This window comes from Carettochelys insculpta, chromosome 21 (assembly GCF_033958435.1).
Source record: "Carettochelys insculpta isolate YL-2023 chromosome 21, ASM3395843v1, whole genome shotgun sequence".
NCBI classification, from domain to species: domain Eukaryota; kingdom Metazoa; phylum Chordata; order Testudines; family Carettochelyidae; genus Carettochelys; species Carettochelys insculpta.
The window spans coordinates 15095534-15118625 of NC_134157.1; the positions used below are offsets into that span (position 1 = coordinate 15095534).

At 41.8% G+C, this 23092-nt stretch overlaps 1 protein-coding gene across 1 annotated transcript in view; it reads left to right on the top strand.

Annotated features, from left to right (window-relative positions):
• The window catches only part of CFAP77 (cilia and flagella associated protein 77), a 112109-nt gene continuing 89017 nt past the window's right edge, over positions 1-23092 (top strand). The window contains exon 1 of the mRNA XM_075015536.1: positions 1-207. Within this exon, the coding sequence (XP_074871637.1) occupies positions 37-207 (171 nt within the window). The 5' untranslated portion in view covers positions 1-36. The remainder of the gene's footprint in view (positions 208-23092) is intronic.

The following is a 23092-nucleotide window of genomic DNA, read 5'->3' on the forward strand; positions in this document are numbered from 1 at the left end:
CCCACGACGCCGTGCTCCCCAGCGGGACCCGCAGCCATGGCGGCGGCCCCCGGCGGCCTCAAGGAGCTCCCCCGGCGCCGCAGCGCCAGCCAGATCTGCCCCCCGCCGCGGCGGCCCATGACCCTGGCCGAAGTGCCGCCGGGCAGCGAGAACGAGCGGCTGGGGGTGGCCCGCGACAGCATGGTGCAGCACCCGCTCATCGCCAAGGTGAGGGACACCCCGCATGGGCAGAGGGACAGACCCACCTGAGAGGGGGAGACCCCCCACCAAGGGGGAAATCCCCCTCCCAGCCCACAAAGCCACCTTCCCCCGCACAGCATGGTGCAGAACCTAGTCATTGCTTAGGTGAGGGGCACCTCTGGGACAGACCCCTAGGGACACCCTGCTGTGGGGACAGACCCCTCGTGCAAACACGCACCTTTCCTGTACAGCCTGGTGCAGAAGTCACTCATCACCAAGATGAGGCGTAACCTGGGGGAGAAACCACCAGAGACATGTACAGAGAAAGACATACCACTCCACGCAGCCCCAAATACCCACCTTCCTCACCCAGGAGGGTGCAGAACCCACTTGTCACCAAGGTGAAGGGCAACTCTTGGGAGACCCCTCCTGCTGCCAGAACCCCTAGTGCAAACACCCACCTTCCCAGTACAGGTTGGTACAGAACCTGCTCATCACCAAGGTGAAGGCACTGCTGGGAGAGCCCCCCCAACGAACGCTTGCATGGGCAGGGGAAGAACCCCAGCCTGGGGTACCCTCTAGCCCAAATACCTACCTTCCCCACACAGCACAGTGTAGAATTTTCTTATTGCCAAGGTGAGGGGCAAAACCCAGGGAGAAATCCCCATAGACAGCCCCAATACGAGCAGAGGAGACCTCCCCAACTGGGGGAACCCCCAAAGCCAAATACCCATGTTTCCTGGACACTGTGGTGCAGAACCTGCTCATAGCCAAGGCGAGGGAGATGCTGGTGAAAGAGCCCACAGACAAATTCCCCCTCATAGGAAGACCGAGACCCATATATGAAATACCCACCTTCCTCTGGACAGGATAGTGTAGAACCCACTCACAGCCAAGAATGAGGAGTACCCACCAGGGCAGAGATTCACCATAGATACTGCCCCCCACCTCAGTTCAGGGAGAGGGAGACCCTTCCAGCTGAGGGAGACCTTACTCCAAATACAGACCTTACCCCATACTGCACAGTGAAGTCCCCACTTATAGCCAGGGAGAGGGGCAACCCTTTTTAGCAACCTCAAGATACACCCCTCCCCCATCAGAGTGTCTTCAAGGATCCTTCTCACTTCATACTCCATCCTAAGTGAGCAGTTCCTCACCCCATAGATCTTAGACTTCTGGGACAAGCCTGGTACTCAATTTGTTATCAAGGTGCCAACTTCTTTGGAAGACATTCTATCCATGTTCCCTGGGGATAAGAAAGAGCCCCTGAGCCACACAGCTGTCATGGGAACAGAGAAATTGTTTCTGCTCCACTAAGGAGTCCATCCCACAAAGGAGTCCCTGCTCAGCAGAAAATGATCTAGAACCCCACAGCTAACATACTTTCCTCCTCTCCCCCACACAAGGCAGAGTAAATAAATACCCAATTATGTAACAGCAAGGTAAATTTTCTACGTGACTGTGATAAAGACCAGTGACCTTGATCTTCCTGACATAGTAAAGTTCTTGACATAGTAAAGTGTCAGGTTTGTAAGCATTGAATAAAAAGAGCAGTGCTTGTGCATGTAATTTTAAACACTAGAGAGCAGCATTTAATACATTATCTCATGCAACTGTTTCCTACTCTAATGTTAAGATACAAATGATCTCTGAAAATAAGCTCTCCCGGCAGAGAGGAGTTGCAAACATACTAGTCAGAATACACTTGCTCACTAATAAATATTGATATTTTGAAACAAGCTTTCTACTGGGATAAGCAATTTTAGGTCTTATTTTTTAGTAACTGAATTTCCACTAGACCAAAAACAATTACAAGAGTATTAATAATACAAATATCTGACATTCATACTATTAACTACAGAGAAAATGAGTTAGAGAGATCATACAGTAGCCAAGATAAGGGGAAATAGTTCTGTGTGTAGCACAGAGGAAGTCAATACTGATCCCATGGTCACCAAAACTGGTAATTTTTATCAAAATGAATAATGGGAATGGGGGGATTAAAAGAGTCCCCATATCTGTGTAGTACAGATGTGACAGAAAACGTTACCTCTGTGAAGGAGATTATTATCTTTCATTACTATGCAGGAACAGCGTTTAGTAGTCCAAAAATAGCAATGTAATAATAGTTTGTCTTTTTATACCACCTTTCATCACAAGTCTCAAAGCATTTTACAATATTAACTGAGTCTCAACACTGGTGGAAGGTAGTTAAGGGATAGACAGAGATCGCACACTACTGAAATGCAGGTGGCTGATGTGGTAGCTGTTTATAAGCTCTGTGCAACACTGAACAGTAATGAAGGGCCAGAGGTGACGAAGAATCCTGCATTCAGTTGTAAATTTAGAGGATGAATTTAGCTTAGCCAGGTTTAAGGCCTAAATTGAAATTTTAGCCAGAGCACTAGGGTTAAACCACTTCTGAAACCCCAGATTTCTTGGTGATGTCAGCTCATCTTATGTCTTTCTGAGCTGGGTAAATTGAGCTTCATGTAGTTTATTGGGGGCGCCTTTCAGACTAGACCTTAGAAGTAGAGGTTGGGCGTGGTCACTAAAATCCCAGGGTACTTTTCGTGACAAGGTTTGCCCTAGTGGCCTAGGCCAATGTATCATTTTGTATCATTTTGCCTTACTTTTGTGCCTTGTGGTGTGTGTCTGTTATTTATTTTCCTTCCTAGAACTGGCTGCATTTCAGTACTCTTGTACATACATAATTTGTGCTTTGAGCCCCCCCCACCAAGTACCTTAATAAAGAAATAAGCCAGAAGGACATCTACAAAGCTTGTCTTGATGGTCAGATCTTACACTGTGCCTCAGGCATCACTTTAGAGCAACTGTAAAAAGAGAGAGATTGTTTATTTAAAAAGCAATTTTACTTTGCCAACCATAGCAGGAAAAGGATTTCAAGGAAGAGATAATCAATTGGGAGGTGTTAGAAAATGAAAACCTGGCAAGATTGCAGCTGTTCTGGGCTTACAGGACAAGGGAGATAGGAATCCCATAGTAAATATCAAAACACTGTTGAAATGTCTTAATCAGTAGTGTCAAACTTGTAAGGTAGGAATGTGCTTGTGGAGAGAAGGGGTTGTGAATTGCTACTTCTAATTTTAAAACAATATAATGAACATGGCCTTTCACATCCCAATCTGTGTCACAAGTGGAAATGGGCCTGAATCAATATTCCAATACAGAGCACTTGCCAAGCTCAGCTTCTCATTAGTTAGAAGTGAAAAATGTGTTGCTGATTACATCTTACTTACATATCCGCAGAAGTTACCACAACCTTATGCAAGACTAGACTAGACTGGACTAGACCCAAAACCAAATGGGAAGAAGGGGCTTTTGAAATGAGGGGTCCTTTCGAAAGGCCCCCAGCTACACAGGCCATGTGCATTTTGAAAGTGATGCTTTTGAACTGTGTGCGACCACCATTATCCTAATGAGGCACTGCATATTCATGATAGTTCCTCGTTTGCATCTTCTGAAATCCCTCATTACCATGCCTCTTCTGAAAGGAAGGAGCTAATGTGCCCACAGCCTTCCAGAACAAACAAGAAGTTCTGTGGCATCTTATAGACTAACAGATATTTTGGAGCATAAGTTTTCATGGGCAAAGACCCACTTTGTCAGATGCACGAGTGTAGGGGTTTCAGAGAAGGATTTAAAGAGGGGGTCTCAGTAAAGGGGAGGGCCAGAGCTGACAAGGTCTGTTCAATCAGGGTGGATGTGGCCCATTATCGGCAGTTAATGTGCAGTTGTAAACATGAAGAGAGGAGAAATCAAGTCAGTTGAGTCAGGGGGGATATGACCCATTGTCAGTTGCTAATGTGGAGGTGTGAACATCAAGAGCGGAGGAGTTGCTTTTGTAATGGGCCAGCCACTCCCAGTCTCTGTTCAGTCCTTGGTTGATGGAGTCAAATCTGCAAATGAATTGCAGCTCTGAAATTTCTCTTTGCATTTTATTCTTACCTACAGACAGCCTGCCAACCTTAAACAAATTCTCACCAGCAACTATAGACCACAACACAGTAAGGCTAAACCTGGAACCAATCCCTGCAACAAACCTCACTGCCACCTCTGCTCACATATCTACACCAGTGATGATATCATAGGACCTAACACCAACCACACCATCGGGGGCTCTTTCACCTGCACATCTGCTAATATTCCATCATGTGCCAGCAATGCCCCACTGCAATTTACATTGGCCAGAACTTGACAGTCTCTATGTAAAAGAATAAATGGACATAAATCAGATATCAGGAATGGTCTCCTACAAAAACCTGTTGGAGAACACTTCAATCTCTCGGGACACTCAGTAACAGATTTAAAAGTAGCAGTCCTACAACAAAAATTTTCAAGAATAAAACTGACAGTGGGCCATATACCCCCACGACTGAACGGACTTGGTTTTTCATCTCTTGATGTTCACAACTTCACATGAACTACCAATAATGGGCAACATCCACCTTGACTGAATAGACCTTGTCAGCTCTGGCGCTCCCCTTTACTGAGAACCCCCTCTTAAATCCTCCTCTGAAATCTTCCTACTCGTGCATCTGACGACGTGTGTCTTAGCTCACAAAAGCTTATGCTCCAAAATATCTGTTAATCTAGAAGGAGCCACGAGACTTCTTGTTGTTTTTGAAGATACAGACCAACTTGTTTACCTCTCTGATACTTATTTCAGAATAATGCTGATGTGTACACATACCCCAAGTATTTCAGCATTTTGTGGACACTATTACAGTTGTGCCTTTTAAAAAGCGATTTCAGTGAGTGTCTGCTCCATTCCTCTTCCTGGTTTGCATGTGATTTAAATGTAAGTTAAATCTGTCATCATCAAAATGGTGTGAGTAAGTTGTGGTCTTGTCATAAACGCAGCTCTGGGACCTGCTTTTGAGGAGATCCTACAGTAGTCTGTATGAATTCAGCAATTCAGAGGCTGGCTCTTTCTTTTGACAAAGGATCCAGAACTGAAGGAAACCATTCATGCCTCAGGACTGGGGTTCATAAACTGATTTCTCCCTTGCAACCTTTCTAGAATTTTGGGGCCCTGTACATCCTAAACTCAGCCCTGAGCAGAAAAATGAAACTGATATGCTCCCGCCCCTCCAAGCAGCCACTTGAATTACAGCATTTGTCCTCTTGATGGCACTAGCAGAATAGCTTCAAGAATCAACCCTCTCCTCCATTCCCATTCCTCAGCCAAGGGCTGGAAAAATGCTGACCTGTTATTGTTCCTCCCCGCAGTACTGTGGGGCTGTGATTGCTTCTTGTTAGAGGATGAAGAGGAAAAGCAAGGTCTACCTCAGTCAGTGCCAAGCCTTTTTTGAGTCAGCAGCATTGAGGCAAACAGCAAAGAGCATTGGACTGTGTCTTTTTTTTTTCCTCTCTCCTCTTGAGGGCAGCCTCTCCTGCTTAATTTTCTCATTTTACTACACTTGATAATAGTGCCATTTGCACCTATATAATTCAGGTTGTATCAGTATAGTTAGGTCTTGAGTTCTTTTATAATTTCTGCTACCCCAATTCCATGGGGTTTATGGTTTAAGAGTTTTAGACATGACAGAAGAACTTACAAACTTTCAGCACTTCAGTTTTTCTCTTTTAAATTTAACTTGGTGATTTTATAGTTGGAATACAAAGAAAAAAATAGTGTTTTTTGCTTGTATCTCAAAAGCAACTTCATTTAATAATCTGAAAGTCTGAAGATTGTTAGTTCACTGGATCTTTCAGATACATAATCAAGCAACTATTCCTTTTGTTATAAGTAGGTTTTGCCTGGGACGAAATAGTATGACAGGTTCCCCTTCTCCCCATCAACTAAAATTGTAGAAGGATTTTATAAGAACAGATGTTAACAGATCACTATGATTTTTCTTCAACTCCAGTGAGTTAATATTTCCCCCTTCATTAAAAAAAGGTGTTAAAGAATTATGAATTTGAGAGTTAAAGTCATACTCAATTAAGGAGTAGCTACAGTATCCTGAGTAAAAACATTTCCCACAATTAACGCACATGCTTTACACTGAAACAAGCAGAAACAAATCTGCTGGAGAAATTGTATGTCTACAAAATATAAATGGGGATAATCCTGACACAGATGTATCTCATAATGAATATGCATTTGTTACTCAGTAGACAGCATTTTAGAGACAAAGGCTTGACTGAAGTCAATTTAGGAACTACAGAACTCATCTTAGAGCTCCACAAGTCCCTATCTCTCAGTTGATAATGTTCTCAGGGCTCCTCCAAGAAGTCACATGTTCAGATCTAGCTAGACCACCTGATTTTATGCCTGGTTCTATCACTGCAGAGAGCACGGCTATTGGTTTCCCAAACTGATAAAGGAAAAAGCTTTTGTATGAGACATTTTACAAGTGTTCTCTGTCTGTTGCTCTGATATCTCTGCAGATGGAAATTAAAGATCCTATAGCACTCTTTATAGAGAGTGGATGATAATCTCGGTATCCTGGCCAACATTCCTTCAGTCAAAAGTGCTAATCCTGGAAGCTGACGTTATGTAGCAGCTTGAAAGATCAGGTATTTAGAGCACAGGGTGGATATAAAATTTGTATCTGTATTGCAGAAATGAGCCATGGATATTTGCAGATACCCACAAATTGGCAGGGCTCTACATTCAAAATCTGTATCTGCAGACACAAAATTGAGTCTTGGATATGCACATCCCTGCATGTGGATACCCATGGGTAGAAAGCAGATATCTGTGAATTTGCAGAGCTCTAGTTACATTGGCTGAACATATAATGGTTATAAAGCTATTGTGCTACAAGTATGTCATTTATGAGAGACCAAGGGTATGAGATGCGCTATATAGAAATTAAGTTTTGTCCCATGCAGTGGGGCTGACAGCAACTGCAGGTGCCAGGGCATGGTGGGAGGTGGGCCTGGCTCTGTACCGCCAGAAGGGGTAAGGCCAAGGTAGAAATGGCCTCCTTCAGCAGGATGCGGAGCAGCTTATCATTGCTGCTGCAGCATTTCAAAGGCGCCTGTAGCTCAGGCCACCAAAGTAGCAGTGGTGGCAGCTAGAGCTCTGGGTCCCTTTGAAATGCCGGGTCCCAGGGCGACTACCCCCTTTTGCCTTCAACCCCATTCCTCTCCTGTTGGCGGGCCTGCTCCGATGAGATGGGTGCCAAAGCATGTGCTTACTTGTAAACCACTTAAATGGCACTTTCAAGAAAGGAAGACCCAATCTTCAATACACCAGGTATGCATGTGACACAAGACACATGCTAGTTCACCTCCGTTGAGCATCCTAGAAAAGCCAGATTCCACTTAAAAAAAAAATTACTTCAGTGGCAGCAACCAGCCATTTGGAAAGCAAAGATGGAAGGAATCAGAGTTCCCACACAGGAACTCTTTGAAGCTATGAACTACTAATATTGACAAAGCTCCTTTTAAAAATGCCTAACTGTGCTGGCTTCTGTGAGTGGGCAGGTCTTGCCAAGTACCAGAGTTCAGGATTCCCTCACAAAAACACCAGAGGTTTGCCATCCCTAAGTGCTCCAGAATCAGGAGTCAGCTTTTCGTGCTCATCAGATAGACTTTAAAAGCATGAAATTTTAGGGGCAACAGATCTTGGGTTCTTTTTACTGTTGTAGCATTTGAGGGGTCACATGTTCAAACTTTTGTCTTTAACCATAATGGGTAAAACTGCCCTTAAACAAAAAAGAAAGCTAGGCTACTCAGGCTATAACAATTATATCTGCTGAGGCTTTAAAAACAAAAATACAATACTCCTTATAAAATCATGAGAGATGACAATGCTGATCCCATTACCTTTAGCCCTACAGTCACAGCAGAGAAATAATGGATTAAATAGGGCTGGGAGACTGAACTTCTGATCCTTGCAAGTCAAGGTAACACAGGATTGGTAAAGCTGCTGCCCTTGCTTTGGCAGTTCTGTGGGTGCACAGGCTACTTCAGTGTCCTGGCTGGCCCATCCACCCAGAATCTTTCAGTAAAGGCTCCACCTGTTGTATACATAGCTAATAGCCCAAAAGCCTCAATAAGACAGGTTGAGCCTCTCAGTCCAACACTTTCTGGTTTGACAAACATCCGTGCTCTGGAATGATTTTATTTAGTCAGAGGTCCACATATCATGGGTGTGGCCAAGTTTCCCACAGTCCCATAAAGTATACAACCACCAGTCCTGGCTCTCAGTGTTCTGTGCTGTTATTTATCTCTAATTTACCCCTAAATGTCTTCTGAGAGCCCAGTAAGCAGTGGAAACACTGGTAATGCTGCTAGACAGTATTGACCTCCTGTAGTTCAGCAAATTCTCTGGTTCAGCACCAGTCAGGTCCTGAGGGTGCTGGACTAGAGCGGTTCTACCTGTACTTCTATCAGCTACTCCTAAACAATCTGAATAGTTACAGACCAAGGCAATGCAGAAAAGTCCTTTCAGGGAGTAATTTCAGGGTCATAAGGGATAGGGTGGAGGACAAGAAAGAAAAGTCACATTATGTCAAGTTAAGTTATAATACTCCCTGAAGAAATCCAGGAATTTAAGTTGAGGAAATACATTAGCTATAAATGTGTATATGGTAGGAAGGAAAAGCTATTTATTTCAACATATAAAATTCACTAATCAAGGCTATCCCTGAGCATACCAGTGAGTTATTGTGCAGTTGCCCACCTTTATTTGCAGTTTGGGCCCCTGTTAGCACACTTGCATCACAGCATCATCATCTTAACAGTTTTTTATATGTCACCATCATGGATTAGTTTCTTGTACCTATAGTTAACTCTGATTTCATATGTTCAACCTTCTCCCCTTGTCATCCTCTTTTCTTAAGTGATCATGGCACAGCTATGTCCATCTGCCAAACAGTGTTCCCTGTAAGTGGAGCACCTGTGCAGCCACTCAGGAGAGATTCAAATGCTGCCTAGCTGATTACCAGAGTGCCCAGGGCTTGGTTTTGTTTCTACTGATGACGCACATTCACACATGCTTCAGTGCACGTAAAAAATTATCTTGCATATGGAAGGAAAAGTTTAAAGGGAACATTGGTGCCAAGGTGAAACTGCAAATGTAAATACCTTTTTCCTTTGTATGACCTAGTCTTACGGCACCATGATGTTCTGCTAAAGCTTTGGCCACTTGGTTTCTCACCATTTCTCAGCAACAGCAATCACCATAATAACCAAGTCCTGCCTATTTTGTGCACTGAGATTCAAAACTTTGTTGCTGTGTCCTGTGACTCTAATAAATTTACAGCCTCACACTATTACTTATTTTAGAAAGTTTTCCATAATTCTGTCAGGGCACATTTGCAAGAAGTATGAAACAATATTGCTAGCAACTGGTGAAATAATCAGATCCCCTCTCCTTCTCATCTCACACTAACCTGTGGCGGAATCCTGTACTGCAGGTGCTATTTTGGGTTACAAAGGCATCCCAAAATAGCAATGCCATGGCTTTTCGTGGTGCCTGAATTAGCAGTGCTATTTCGGGCATGCTATTCCAGAATAAGGGGCCATTTTTAACGTTCCGTTACCCCTCATAAAAAGAGGGGCAACAGAATGTTCGAAATGGCCCCATATTCCAAATGGTTCAAAATAGCCCCGTATTTCTACCAGCACCAAATTCAGTAATGTATTTCAAAATAATTTATGTGACTTACAGTGTCAGCATAGCCTTGTGTAGAGAATCTGTACACAACTTTGAGGGTAGGAGTTGGAGTATGCAGTTGTCTGGGGTCAGCGTGAGCAAACTTTTGAGGTCAGTCTCCACTTTTCGTTCCTGCAGTTAGCAGCCCCACCACCAACCTGTTGAGTGTAATCCAAACTGATGGAAATTTCGGTTGTGTTCTCATGAAAAAAACAAACTTTTATCATGTGTGAGAAAAAGTCTGCAGACTGTAAAATCGTTGTTAATCAGTATATAAATGTGAATTCACATACATAAAAACAGGAACATTTATAATGTAGTTCAACATTTTTAATGAGTTGGAACAGCCTGAGACCCAGCAGCTGATTGTGCTGCACCATCCATTATGAAATTTCATGCCCCCTAAGGGGGGGCCACCCCGACTTTGCTCATACCTGGTCTAGGGCATCCCAAAATTTGGGACACACACAGCTGTATGCTGCATATTGGCTCCAGTAGCCAGCTTCATCCCCTACCCACCCATCCTGTGGTCTTAGCACTTGCTCTGTCAGCCACTTCCATCCCCCAGCTGAGCATTGTGAGTCTGGGATGGAGGACTCGAAAGGATGACTGCACAGCCAGCCAGAGAGAAGTGGCAGTTTCCCCTTTGCACCACTCATTGCTGCCTGAACCTCCTGCTCCCATGTCATCCCCTGAGGCTGCAGGTAAGCCTCCCTGCCCTGCAGTGCTCTCATACGCCTCCACACCCCCACCAAAATTTGCCAACGTGTTCATAAATAACACGGCATATTAATGTTCATATGAATGTTAAAACACTTGTTTGAGCACAGTGTCTTTGTGAAAGGTGATAAATTGACATCTAGAAAAATCATCAGTTTTGCCCGTGAACTGGTATGGCATCTGCAGCAATTGTTTAAGATTCTATACACTGTGCCAGGCCCTCTTACCAGGAGAATCCAAATCAAGGTGTGAAATGATAGTTAACATAACAACAAAAGATCTAGAAGCGTTATTTATGGCCACAATGGGCCAGACCAATGGGCTCTCTAGCCCAGTCTCCTGACTTCTTACAATAGCCAGTGCCAAACGCTTCAGAAGGAAAGATTAGAAAAGGGCAGTTATCACAGGATCCACCCTGTCATCCAGATGCAGTTTCTGGCAGTCAGAGCTTCAGGGACACCCAGAGCATGGGGTTGTGTCCTTGACCATCTTGGCTAATAGCCATTGGTGGATCTATCTTCCATGAATTTATCCCGTTCTTTTTGGATCCAGTTACACTTTTGGCCTTTGGAACACTCCATGGCAAAAAGTTCCACATGTTGACGAAACATTATGTAAAGAAGTACTTCCCTATGGCTGTTCAAAACCTGCCGCCTATTAATTTCATTGGGTGGCTCCTGGGTCTTGTGTTCAGTGAAGAAATAAATAACACTTCCAGACTCACTTTTACCAAACCATTCATAATTTTATAGATGTCTATCATTTCCCTTTTTAGTTGTCTCTTTTCCAAGCTGAACAGACCCTTTCTCTCTACCTTTTCTAATTTTAAGTATGGTTTTTGAGATGGAGCAACCAGCACTTTGGCTGTGTCAACATATGCCCTTCCCTTTCAGAAGGGGCATATTAATGAGGCATTTCAGAACAGGTTAATGAGGTGCCGACTTGCATATTCAGTGGCTCATTACCATAATGGTGACCAGTCGCACTTCAGAAGTGCTGCTTTCAAAATGCAAACTGTCTGTATAGAAGCGGGAGCTTCAAAATAAACACGAGACTTCAAAATTCCCTTATTCCCAATTTGTTTGGGGAATAAGGGAATTTCAAAGTCTGGGATTTATTTCAAAGCTCCTGTGTCCAGACAGCCAGTCTATAAAGCACGACTGGTAGCCATTATGCTAATGAGGCATTGAACATACATGTCAATGCCTCGTTAACCTGTTCCAATCAGTGTCATTTAAATTCCCCTCCCTTTCAGAAGGGTCAGTGTAGACATGGCCTTTGCGTAGTATTTAAGGACATACCAGTAGGCACTGTATTTTCTGTCTCATTATCTATAAATTTCTTAATAGTGTTAGCTTTTGTGTGTGCTGCTGTCCATTCAAATACAGAGAGACCATTCAGCCTTTGACCTCTCTGTGGAGGCTGCCAGTTAGGGGGCTAAACGTGGCCATGACAAGTATTTATCTGCCATGATCTAGAATCCATAGGCACTCTAAGGCTATGTCTACACTAGCCTAGAGATCAACCTGCTCATCGCTGGTCTTCCAGGGTTCAATTTCATGCTTCTAATAGGGACATGCGAAAATGATCTCTCGGGGTTGCAATCAACCCTTGTACAAGACACAAGGAGGTCAACAGGAAAAACTCTCCCATCAACCTGGTGCAGTATGGACAGCCAAGTAAGCCGAGCACAGATAGGTCAATTCTACCTATGCTATTCCTGTAGCTAGAATTTGTGTCTGTGATGGACTTACTTTGCCTAGTGTAGACATAGCCTAAGTAACTGCTCTTTAGTTATTAGATTGGTCGACTCTTTTATTCAGAGGTAAGAAGTCTCCTGTTGAAACGATTTTAGAGGACACATCTTAGGTTGCCTTACTCATGTAACCATTCCCACTGATCTGAATGAGGCTGTACATAAATGGAGTGAGGAGAGTTTAGCCCAAAATCTTTGTTTATTTGATGTTAATTATTCTGTTTACCCAAATTCTCTGCATGTGGTGCCTTCTGTACCCACCACTTAGGGACACTGAGGATTAATTAGTGTTTGTGCAGCACTTGGAATCCTAAATATTATGATGTGATTTCCATTGAAGGTCAGTATTCTGTTTTGAAAAACATGTTCCAAGAAATCTATAGAGTGTAACTCAATAATTAATTAGATAAATACATCAGTGTGGGGCTGGGTAGTTGAGTAGTTGTTCGATTGGTTTCTGAGCTTTGTTTACCAGTCCACTGACTTAGGGTTCCTTTCTCAGCGTGAACTGATCAGAGATTTAAAACCTAAATTATCTGATACTCAACAAGTTTAACTCCCACTGTTCTTCAGTGCCATTCCACACCTTACATTGTCACTATTGGAGATTAAAAAGGCATTTCAAAGTGTATATAAATATTCTGTACCAATGGTTCAAAGGCACGTCAGGGTTTAGGCTAGAAATTGACAAATGTGTGTTAGTGGAGAGAGGCATCAGTTACTTGTAGCACATTAAATGGCCAGTTGCTCATGCAAACGGGCTGCATGGAGTGTATAAAAGAATGAACAAAACAGTACAAATTAGCAAGACCAATAAGCCCATAGACATTACAAGGGGGAAGCCTTTATGTTGGTAAAAATCTCATGTTTATCTGTATAGTACAATCGCAATAATGACTCAAAGATGCTTTGCTATAAAGATGCACTATTACAGTTAGGCAGCATGACAACACACTATTACAACAATCTAGTCTAATGGTTAACTGTAATGGTAATGTTCTTGTAGCACAGAAGGTCTACAGTGACTTCACAAAACACAAGCAGTCCTGTAGCACTTTAAAGGCTAACAAAATAATGTATTAGGTGATGAACTTTGGTGGGACAGACCCATTTCTTCAGATCTGGAAAATTCTGATTGTGACTCTTGTGAGACCTTTAAGTGCTGAGCAATCTCAAAGAAATTAAGCAAAAGGAGGAAGGAACATATCCAGAATGGGCGGGGGGGCAAGTCACAGCAATGGAGCCATGCGTACAATGAGACAGTAATGCCGCTAAGTGCAGCTGAGGTAGTGTCAAGCTTTTAAAGTCTATGACAAACCCAAGACTTGGTTTGCGTCATTTGAAAGATTGAAGAAGCTTTTGGACTCGCAACCAGTTTACGGTGTGGACCCAAAACTGTTCCAAACCAGGGTTGTTGTTTTTTTTCCCACTTCATGTTCTCAGATTAATTCAAATTCCAAACGAAACTTGGAGGGAGCAAGCCCCTTTTAAAAAGAGGAGCAAGGTCTTCAAAAAACAGCCTGCCCAGCACCACTCAGTTTCTCACAGTTCTGCTTAAAGTCTACTACTTCACCAAATATTTGGTAGCAGCACCTCATTCACAAGTCTTTCTCCAGAAGCAGAGAATCCAGCAGCTTGAGAGCAACATCTTAGACTCCACAGTAATAGCCCTCCCTTCTGGGATATGATGGGGGAAGACAGCAACCCAGAACCTCTGGAAGAGCAAGAAGAAAGTAGTATACAGTTAAAAATGAATGAAAAGGATCAAATAAGGAATTGCAACTACTAGAAGAAATAAGAACTACACAATGGGGAAGCAAGAAGAAGTCTCAAGCACACAGGTATATTTCTAGTTTCCTAGAGGAAAGTCATAGAGCATCTCTTTATTTTTAAGAGGATTTACGACAGTGAAAATAATTTGTCCATCTTTCCAAGTACTGGATGACAGAAAACAAATCAAACCAAATGCCGTTACAGAGATCTTAGGGACCAATTTTTTATTTCAACATTTCATGAGTGAGTCACACTTTCTTAAAAGGCAAAAAACCCCTTACCAGGCCAATTCCCTGAGGCTAGGTATTATGCTTATTTATTATTATTATCTAAAATATTTGTAATCTTGCAATAATAATTTAGTTCTTACCTGGGCCACTCACTCTATATAGACTAGACAAAATCCTGAATATTTCAAGGATGTTCTAACTTTAACTTTTACAGTTCTTTAAAATAAAGTATATTGCATTGTAACTTTTTGGTTTGCATTTGTTTTGCTATAGAATTGATTTAAAGCAACACTGTGAAATGAAACTTGGACCAAATTTTTATATTCATAGAGCAGTAGAAATATATAGTCCATACCATGTTTATTTTATATACACGTATATTTTAATGCCAGTGGAAATATTTATTTTTTAAACAGACATCCCTTTCTGTGGTTGCAAACCAAAATCAGAGCACTTAGAACCTGCAAGTGAAACCTGATTAAAAGTAGAAGTGAAACTGCCTTCCCAAATTCTTAAGCTGTGAGAATGGCAAATATTCAAAGTGAATTAAAGACTATTTAGTGGGTAGAAATTTGAATTTATTTAAAAAAAATCTGCTTTTATCATGCATTGTGGTCGCTCAGAAAGATTTCTTTGTTTGCAGTATGATTTTTAAGCTGGCAACATCTCTAAATTTGCTTTGTTATGACTTATTCAGCTTCCCTTGACGTTTGCTATGGGTGCCCCTTCCATAGTCCCACGAGACACCAATCAGCTGGCCAGGTGGCTATTTTAAGGACAGTAATTACCATGTATTATGGTATATTAAAGCACTAATACACACTGAAATGTAAGTTTCCCTCTCATGTCCCCCACCCCAAAAATACAAAGATGCATCTTCTAGCAACATCTCTCACCCCTCTCTTCCTTTCCTTTTTCCCCCTTAGCCCCAGTCATGGGCTTCCTCACTGTCTCTGCCTCCATAATCAGAGACGTAAAATTGTTATCAGATTAGCCCCAGCAATGAAAAGCACAGTCCCAGATCACACTCGCAGTTAGTTAGCATTTAGATAGGCTGGGACAGGGGTTTGTACAATAGGCATCAAAGCTGAACTCTTGGTGCAGCAAGAGGGATTAATTTCTTTAACCAACATGCCTGATCTGGCCTATCTCATTACCCTGCCTTGTCAGTGTCGATGTTAGATTTGATTGAAGATTATACCATTTAGGCCTTTCCCCTATTTTCCACAGAAATCAGGCCTATTGAATTGCACATTCTTCCATGGGCCCCCATCAATACTCAGTGGCCTGAGCCTCTAATTCTGCTTCATTTAAACTTCATCAACTTTTCCAATCAAGTGGAAGGATCTGAAATAGGCTCTGTAAGCAGAAAGGCCCTTTTTCCTTTTGTCAAATAATTTATTCTGTTCTCCCTCCTCCCCACCCTCACTGTCCCCCTCTTTCTCTCTTTTTCTTCTTTTCGCTCCCCTTCCCTGATGCTGAAAATGAGATTACAGTATTTAAATGACTATGATAATCAATCGGGGGACCTTGAGCCAAGATTGAGGTTAATTTTTCTTAGCAGAACAAAGAAGCGTGATGCCTTTGGGGATTTGAAGGTGCAATCTGTGTTTCATACTTGTGTTTCCACCCCTCGAAATTGCAGTTTTAGGAGTCTTTTCTTGTTACTAACTAGGCAGTTGTTGTGATTTTTAACAGAGGCAACCCCTAAGAGAGAAGAAATGTAATTTTGAGCTGATAAACAGCTAACAGCCTTCAATCAACAATTTTAATAGGAAAAAAAGAGTCACTCACATAGTAGGACTGCAGATCTAATGAAAGTGCTATCATTTACCTTATTTATTTTTAAACATACTTTGAATAATTTTCCATGGCGTTGTAACTAGTAATTACAGGCTACATACTGTCACGGTAAACTTTTGAGTGGCTAGCCCTTTCATTCAGATGTACTTGGCAGCTTCTTGGTACCTGGAAAAAGCCAGGACTTCATTATGTTTTTGCTAATTGGAAATGGGATCACTTCTGATCATCTTTAAAACTGGGATGGAAAAAGCTTATTGAATTATTAGATAATCTATTTTTAGTTTTAACAAGTGGCTATTCCCTCTTACAGCTCTTTCCCCTACTCTTCTTAAGAAAAGGGAAGGAGAAACATGTATTTCTTTGCTTCCATCCCAGCTGTCTTGTGAGGACTGTTTTACATGCTGCCACCCAATGTTATCTTTTATTTGTGTCAGGAGAGAGGATGTGACAAGTTCAGTACACAATGTTCATTTGGCAAGGCAAATTTTTCATACCAATTTTGAGTAGAAAATGAAACCATCTTTCAACAGAATGCGCAACATCATTTTTCGACAGACTTATTATGAGGGAAAGGATTGCAAAACTTTATCTCCCTACACGATCCTGACACTCCTGGAAATAATAGATTTTCTAAAAAAAAAAAAAAAATGTACCATTGTTTCCTGAGACCATCAATTTGTTTAAGAAATAAAAAATAATCCCAAAATATTGTCAGGAAAATGCAGTCCCTCAATGCTAATCAGATACTGTGGAAATTGGTTGCATCATAGATAATGTGGCTTTGTTTCAAATCTTTTAAATTGTCAAAAGGTTGAGAAAAGCAGATTGACTTAGAAATGCATCAACATTCACCAAGAAGAACATCCATTAATCAATAGCAGTAAAAGCTGAGAGTTTTAAAGGGGTCTATGGGAATTAGGTGCCACCTCTCAGAGTAGCAATGGAATGTGGATGTTTGACTCTTTTAGGGTCCTTTGAGAATCCCAACTATAATTTCTGGCTGTAGTAAGAACTGTGAACAATCCCATAAGAGAAGTCTAGTGATAAGTTCTATTGTCTGGCTGTTTGTGTGCTCCCCCAGCTGACTGTGTCCACCTGTTGTAATTTAAACTTTAAGCTTTTCGGGCAGGGACTGTGTTTGTACAGCACTTAGCATCAGTGGGGTCCAGGACTAGGACTCCTAGTTGCTACTGCGATAGGAATCATATATAAGACTTTATATAGTTAAATATTTATTAAAGATGAACGGGTGTTTCAAAAGGAACATTCAGAACCATATATTTTAGAAACATTTATCACAGTTTAAATATCTCCACTAAAGTTTTGATTCGTCCTAGGGCACAGGGTCCACACCAGGTTGCTACTTCCATTGAAGTACCATGATAAATAGCGTAGAACCACCTCATGCCTTATCTTTCTTTCTAACTGGTAATTGGGTTGGTGGGGAGAGGAAGAGAGACAGGGATGCAAAACGCTCCTTCCTAACCCAGAGTCAGGGTTTAGGACTGCAACAGAGCCTCCTCTGTCCCTCAGCTCCTACAGCCACTGGGACACAGAAGTAGCCACAGCTCCAATGACTCACTAGTAAGGGGAGGTCACGGTGGCTGGATCCTTGTACTTGCTGAGCCATCAGCCTAGTCCCAACATGGACTTTCCACACCAGGGAAATGTCACCCTTCAGGATTCCAATCTTTCCTGTTAAATTGGAATTGTTGCCAACGTCAACATGCATTCATGTGCAGATTCTTCCAAGCCAAGCCCTCTGCACCTTTAAGCCTTTAGGTTTTCATTTTGGAAGGTCTCCAACTGCTTCTGGGAAAACCCCAGTGTCACACCTCCCACAGCATTCAGTGGGAATTGAGAGCACCTGACACATCTGAGGATAAGGCCTGTAATGAACATCACTCATAATAAAATAAGGAAGTGACCCATGAATCCCCGTCACTACAGACCACTTAAACTTTCAGTTACTAAACTCATGTGAGGCAATGGATTGCAATGACGTTTTCCTTTTTTTTTTAAGAAAATGTGGACTCGCCATGGGAGAATTAAAACTCCATTAGATGCTGCCACATTGTACGGCAGACCCCATCAGAGTGGTTGAGTAGGAATTAATTGGTTTCCTCAGATATTATTTAATTCAGAGAAGATGGGAATAGAAGGGAAAGACAACTCAGCTAAGCAATAATTTCCTAAAATGACACAGTCCGAATAAACTAATGAGGTGATTATTTGGTTATTAATCTCAATATAAAGCAGAGTCAGAAAAAATATCAGATGTATAACAATTTAAAACTATAGTAGAGTTAGTATCCATTCTGGTTATAGTCATCAGAAAGCAATCAGTCTGTGTAAATAAAAATAGATGAAATCTTACCACATAAAATATAATTAATCTGAAAATCTGCCACTTCAGGGGATAGCCAGCCCTTGCTTTTGTTGAGTTCTATTGTTAGTGTTGCTGCACTATAACTTTCTAGCACCTGGGTTTGAGGTGGCATCTGCAGATTTGTTGACTTCTAAGGTTTTGTTAATTTTTTGTGTAAAAAGGATTAGAACAAAGAAACAGAAACACTAAGACCATGTCTACACTTGGCCAAAATTTTGAAATGGCCATGCTAAGGGACAACTCGGAGAATGCTAATGAGGCGCTGAAATAAATATTGAGCGCCTCATTAGCATGCTGCCGGACGCAGCACTTCAAAAGTGCTGCGTTTCACTTGCACGCAGCTTGTCTACATAGGGGTCCTTTTCAAAAGGACCCTGGAAACATCAAAATCCCCTTATTCCTATCAGCTGATAGGAATAGTATTCTCCTATTTGGCCATTAGCATGGGCATTTCAAAGTTTTCCCCTAGTGTAGACGTCGCCAATGTGCTAGCCATGTCAGTCTCAGGATATAAAGACACAAGGTGGGAGTGGTAAAAACTTTTATTGGATCAACTTCCGTTGGCAAGAGAGACAAGGTTGTCTCTCTCATCAACAGAAGTTGGTCCAATAACATATATTACCCACCTTTCCTCTTTAATATGTGCTACTAGATTTACTCGGCGCTGCTCAGGTGCTTAACTCAAATAAGTTCTGTTTTTCTTAATTTAAATCTTTGTTCTGGAGTGGGGCTACAGACAAGAGGCTCAGTATACAGGCTGCTCAGGGGAGAGAGGACAACACTAGCCCTCTCTTATTATAGCACAAAAGCAGTAAAGTAGCACTTTAAAGACTAGCAAAATAATTTATTAGGTGAGCTTTCGTGGGACAGACCCACTTCTTCAGACCATAGCCATACCAGAACAGAATATTGAGTCTGTTCTGGTGTGACTATGGTCTGAAGAAGTGGGTCTGTCCCAAGAAAGCTCACCTAATACATTATTTTGCCAGTCTTTAAAGTGCTACTTGACTGCTTTTTTGTTTTGATAGTATATAGACTAGCATGGCTTTCTCTCTGTTACTTACTTTAGCAATTTGAGGCCAGGTAAGACTCACCTGTCAAAGGCCATTGCAGCTGTCACAAACTCTCTGAAATACATAACATATAGCTGTCCTTTTCTCCACCCCTGCGCTCTGCTGTTCCAATCCCCATTTCCAGTCCTTTGCTGTTCTACCCCCACCGTGGTCATTTTGCAATATAACCATTTCTCCTACCAGATCCCTCCCTTTCCATTTTATGAGAAACAATCAAATTGCAGGCACATCCCGTTGCCCTGGCACAACCAAACCCTTACCTTGCTTTAAGTTATGATAAGAGGAAGCTGAATACCAGCTCTTGCTGTTTAGGAGATGTCCTTGAACGAACAAACTCACAGAGATGCAAAGTTTCTGAAATATATAGTAGATAAAAGTCAAATGCCACTCACTACTTCCCCCTGGGTGTGAATGATTCCCAAAGCACAGCATCTTTAGTTGCAAAGGGAGGGGGGCAGATCAGAGAAGAGCCGTGCAACAGTAATTTTGTTGCGTCGCTCACTGAGAACTTCAGGAAAGGAGCTAAATTATGTGGCCAGTGGATCTCCATAATTTGCCCATCCAGTGTCCCAAATACTCCATACATGGGGAAATTCAGTAGTGGTTCTCTCTAATACCCCTGTCTCCCAATTATCTGAGCACTCATGGACTATAGTAGTGGCTGCAAAAGCAGCTTTCATATCCTACTATCAAGAGTGTGGGAAGAAGTCTCATCTGACTCCTCTGTAATTCCTCTGTGCATTTATTCAGGTTGTGGGGACAGGAAAAGCATTTGACTCTGTTAAAGTAACTAAATAGTCTATATAATGTTTTAAAAGATACTCCTGGAAAATTACTGAGGGTCTATATGTCACCTTTAAAGTTTGGTGTTTGTTTGTTTGTTTGTTTGTTTTACACACAGTTATCATCACTCCCCAATTTTAAGTGCATTTAGCACTTGTACTCACTGGAAATTGACAGCCCTTGAAACTGTAGGCCTGCAGCTTGGGCAGCAGCCGTGCAAGCTTCTCTCCCATGGCCCTTGCAAATATACCTTAATTTTGACAATCAACCTCTAGTGACAGTAGTTCAGGTTGTGTGACCTGTTCAGTCCTTAGCCTGCCTCCAGAGATTGCCAATTAGTGCAAGATGGGGTGAGGGTGTTTGCAGAGTGATCATGGACCACGAGAAGAAGACTGACATCCAGCTCACTTTTGTAAGGAAAATATTTTATTTATTGATATGTCAGGTCATTTACAATAAAGTATTTCAATTACAGTGTCTTGACATGTATAAATACCTATCTTATTACCACATGAGTATTTAACAGTCTACCCTATGTTGACTGCACATTGCCGTATCATTACTTGTTGCCCTTTTTCAAATTATTTTAACAAAATCATAGCTTGATCTTGTGTATTTTAACCTCCTCACTTTTTAAAACATTTATTGGGAAGCTAAACATTTTTCTGGAGTTGGGGTAGAGTCTTGGGAGATAGAAAGTATGGGACAAGTAGAGGGAAAAAGAGATGTAATTCAGTTTGGCTGTGTTACACAACAGCATCGTTTTGAAACATTCTATTCTGGAACAGGTATTCCGAAATAACACAGCTACACACAAGAGAGCGTTTCGAAATAGCATTCAACTATTTTGAACTAGCATGTCTGGGCACATAGTGCCTATTGCAAAATAGTGCCATTGGACTCCAGTAAGGCTTATTTTGAACTAGTGCTATTCTGTGTCTTAACAGCACCCATTTCAAAATAGCAAAACAAATTGGGAGTAAGGAAATTCCAAAGTCTGGGGTTTATTTCGGAGCCCTCACGTCTACATGGCCAGTTTGTGTTTTGAAAGCAGCATTTTCGAAGAGCGACTGGCTGTCATTATGGTAATGAAGTGCTGAATATTCATATCAGTGCCTCATTAACCAGCCCCAATCCATGTCATTTAAATGCCCTTTCCATATATTTTGAAATAGTGTGTGCATAGCATAGATGATAGCAAAACATTATTTTGAAATAGCAGCTGCTATCTTGAAATAACTGTGTGTGACCATAGCCTTAAGGTGTGTCTATACGAGCTCCCTCCTTTTGGAAGGGGCATGTTAATGATACATGAATATGCAGCACCTCATTAGCATAATGATGGCCGCTTTCAAATTGTGCACCGCCCATGTAGCCAGAGACCTTGTGAAACGACCCCCCCAGGACTTTGAAACCCCCTTTTCCCATTTGTTTTGGAAAGAAGGGACTTTGAAAGCTTGGGGCGATCCTTTCAAAAGGCCCCCGGCTACACAGGCATTACGTGATTTGAAAGTGGCACTTTCAAATTGCCGTGGCCACCATTATGCTAATGAGGCACTGCATATTCATAGCAGCACCTCATTAGCATATTTCAAACTCCCTCATTAACATGCCCCTTCCGAAAGGAGGAGGCTTATGTAGACACACACTTATTTTCCTCTTTGTAAGCCCTTCTTGACTGATCAAACTCATTTTTCAGAGGCTACTGCACAAGCATCAGATGAAAAACAGTGATGTATCTGACAAAGTGGGTTTAACCGCACAAAAGCTTATGCCTAAATAAATCTGGTAGTCTTTAAAGGTGCCACAGGACTCTTTGTTTTTGAGAATATAGCCTGAACCTGGCTTCCCCTTTCATACCTGTCAACCATCTTTCAGCCACTACTGATCTAGGCTTGATTTGAGCTGAAAGCTTCAGTTATCCTGCTCTTAACCTATTGAGCTACAGTAAACTCTTTCATAGCCAGCATTTTATCATCCAGAACTCTCAAATAACCCGCATTTTAACCATAAGTAAATTTTAGTTACATTTTGCATGAGTATAATATAGTTAAAGTAAATACAAATAAATACAGCAAATGTAAGTTTACAGTGTACAATACTACTGTTGGTAAATAAAGTATTCTGCATATATTTTTTGTTTCTTAATATCTAATCTTGTTTTTCTTTAGTGTTAAGCTTTGCTAGGTGTACTACTTCTGCTTAAACCCTTGTACTCCAAATGGAGCATAGGTCATCTACAAGTCTCCTCCACTTCACTCTGTCTTGGGACAAAACTTCTGACTCCAGGAGTACCTCAGTTGTTGTCCTTCAATCTCAGTGGATCTTCTCCGCGTTGTCTGAGGTCTTACTCTTTTGCGTTTTCCACGTGGGTTCCCTGTGAGAGCTTGACGGACTATGCCAGATGATAGTTTTCCAAGAGTGTGGCATAGCCATCCCCTTTCTTCCCTTGAGTTGAACATCTAGTGGTTCTTGTCCTGGATTTTTCCAAAACTCCTAATTTGTGACACAGTTTTGCCATGTGATGTGAAGGATGTACTGCAGGCATCTGTTTATGAATGTCTGTAGCTTGTGATTTGAAGACCTTTTAGTATGACAGGTCTCTCATCCATACAAGAGCACACTGCACATTTGTGTTGAAGATCTGCAGTTTCATCTTTGCAAATATTATTTGTGAGCACCATATAGGGCAGAGTCCTGAATACAGCTGTTGCTTTCCCTGTCCTGGCGTTGATATCCTTGTCTGTT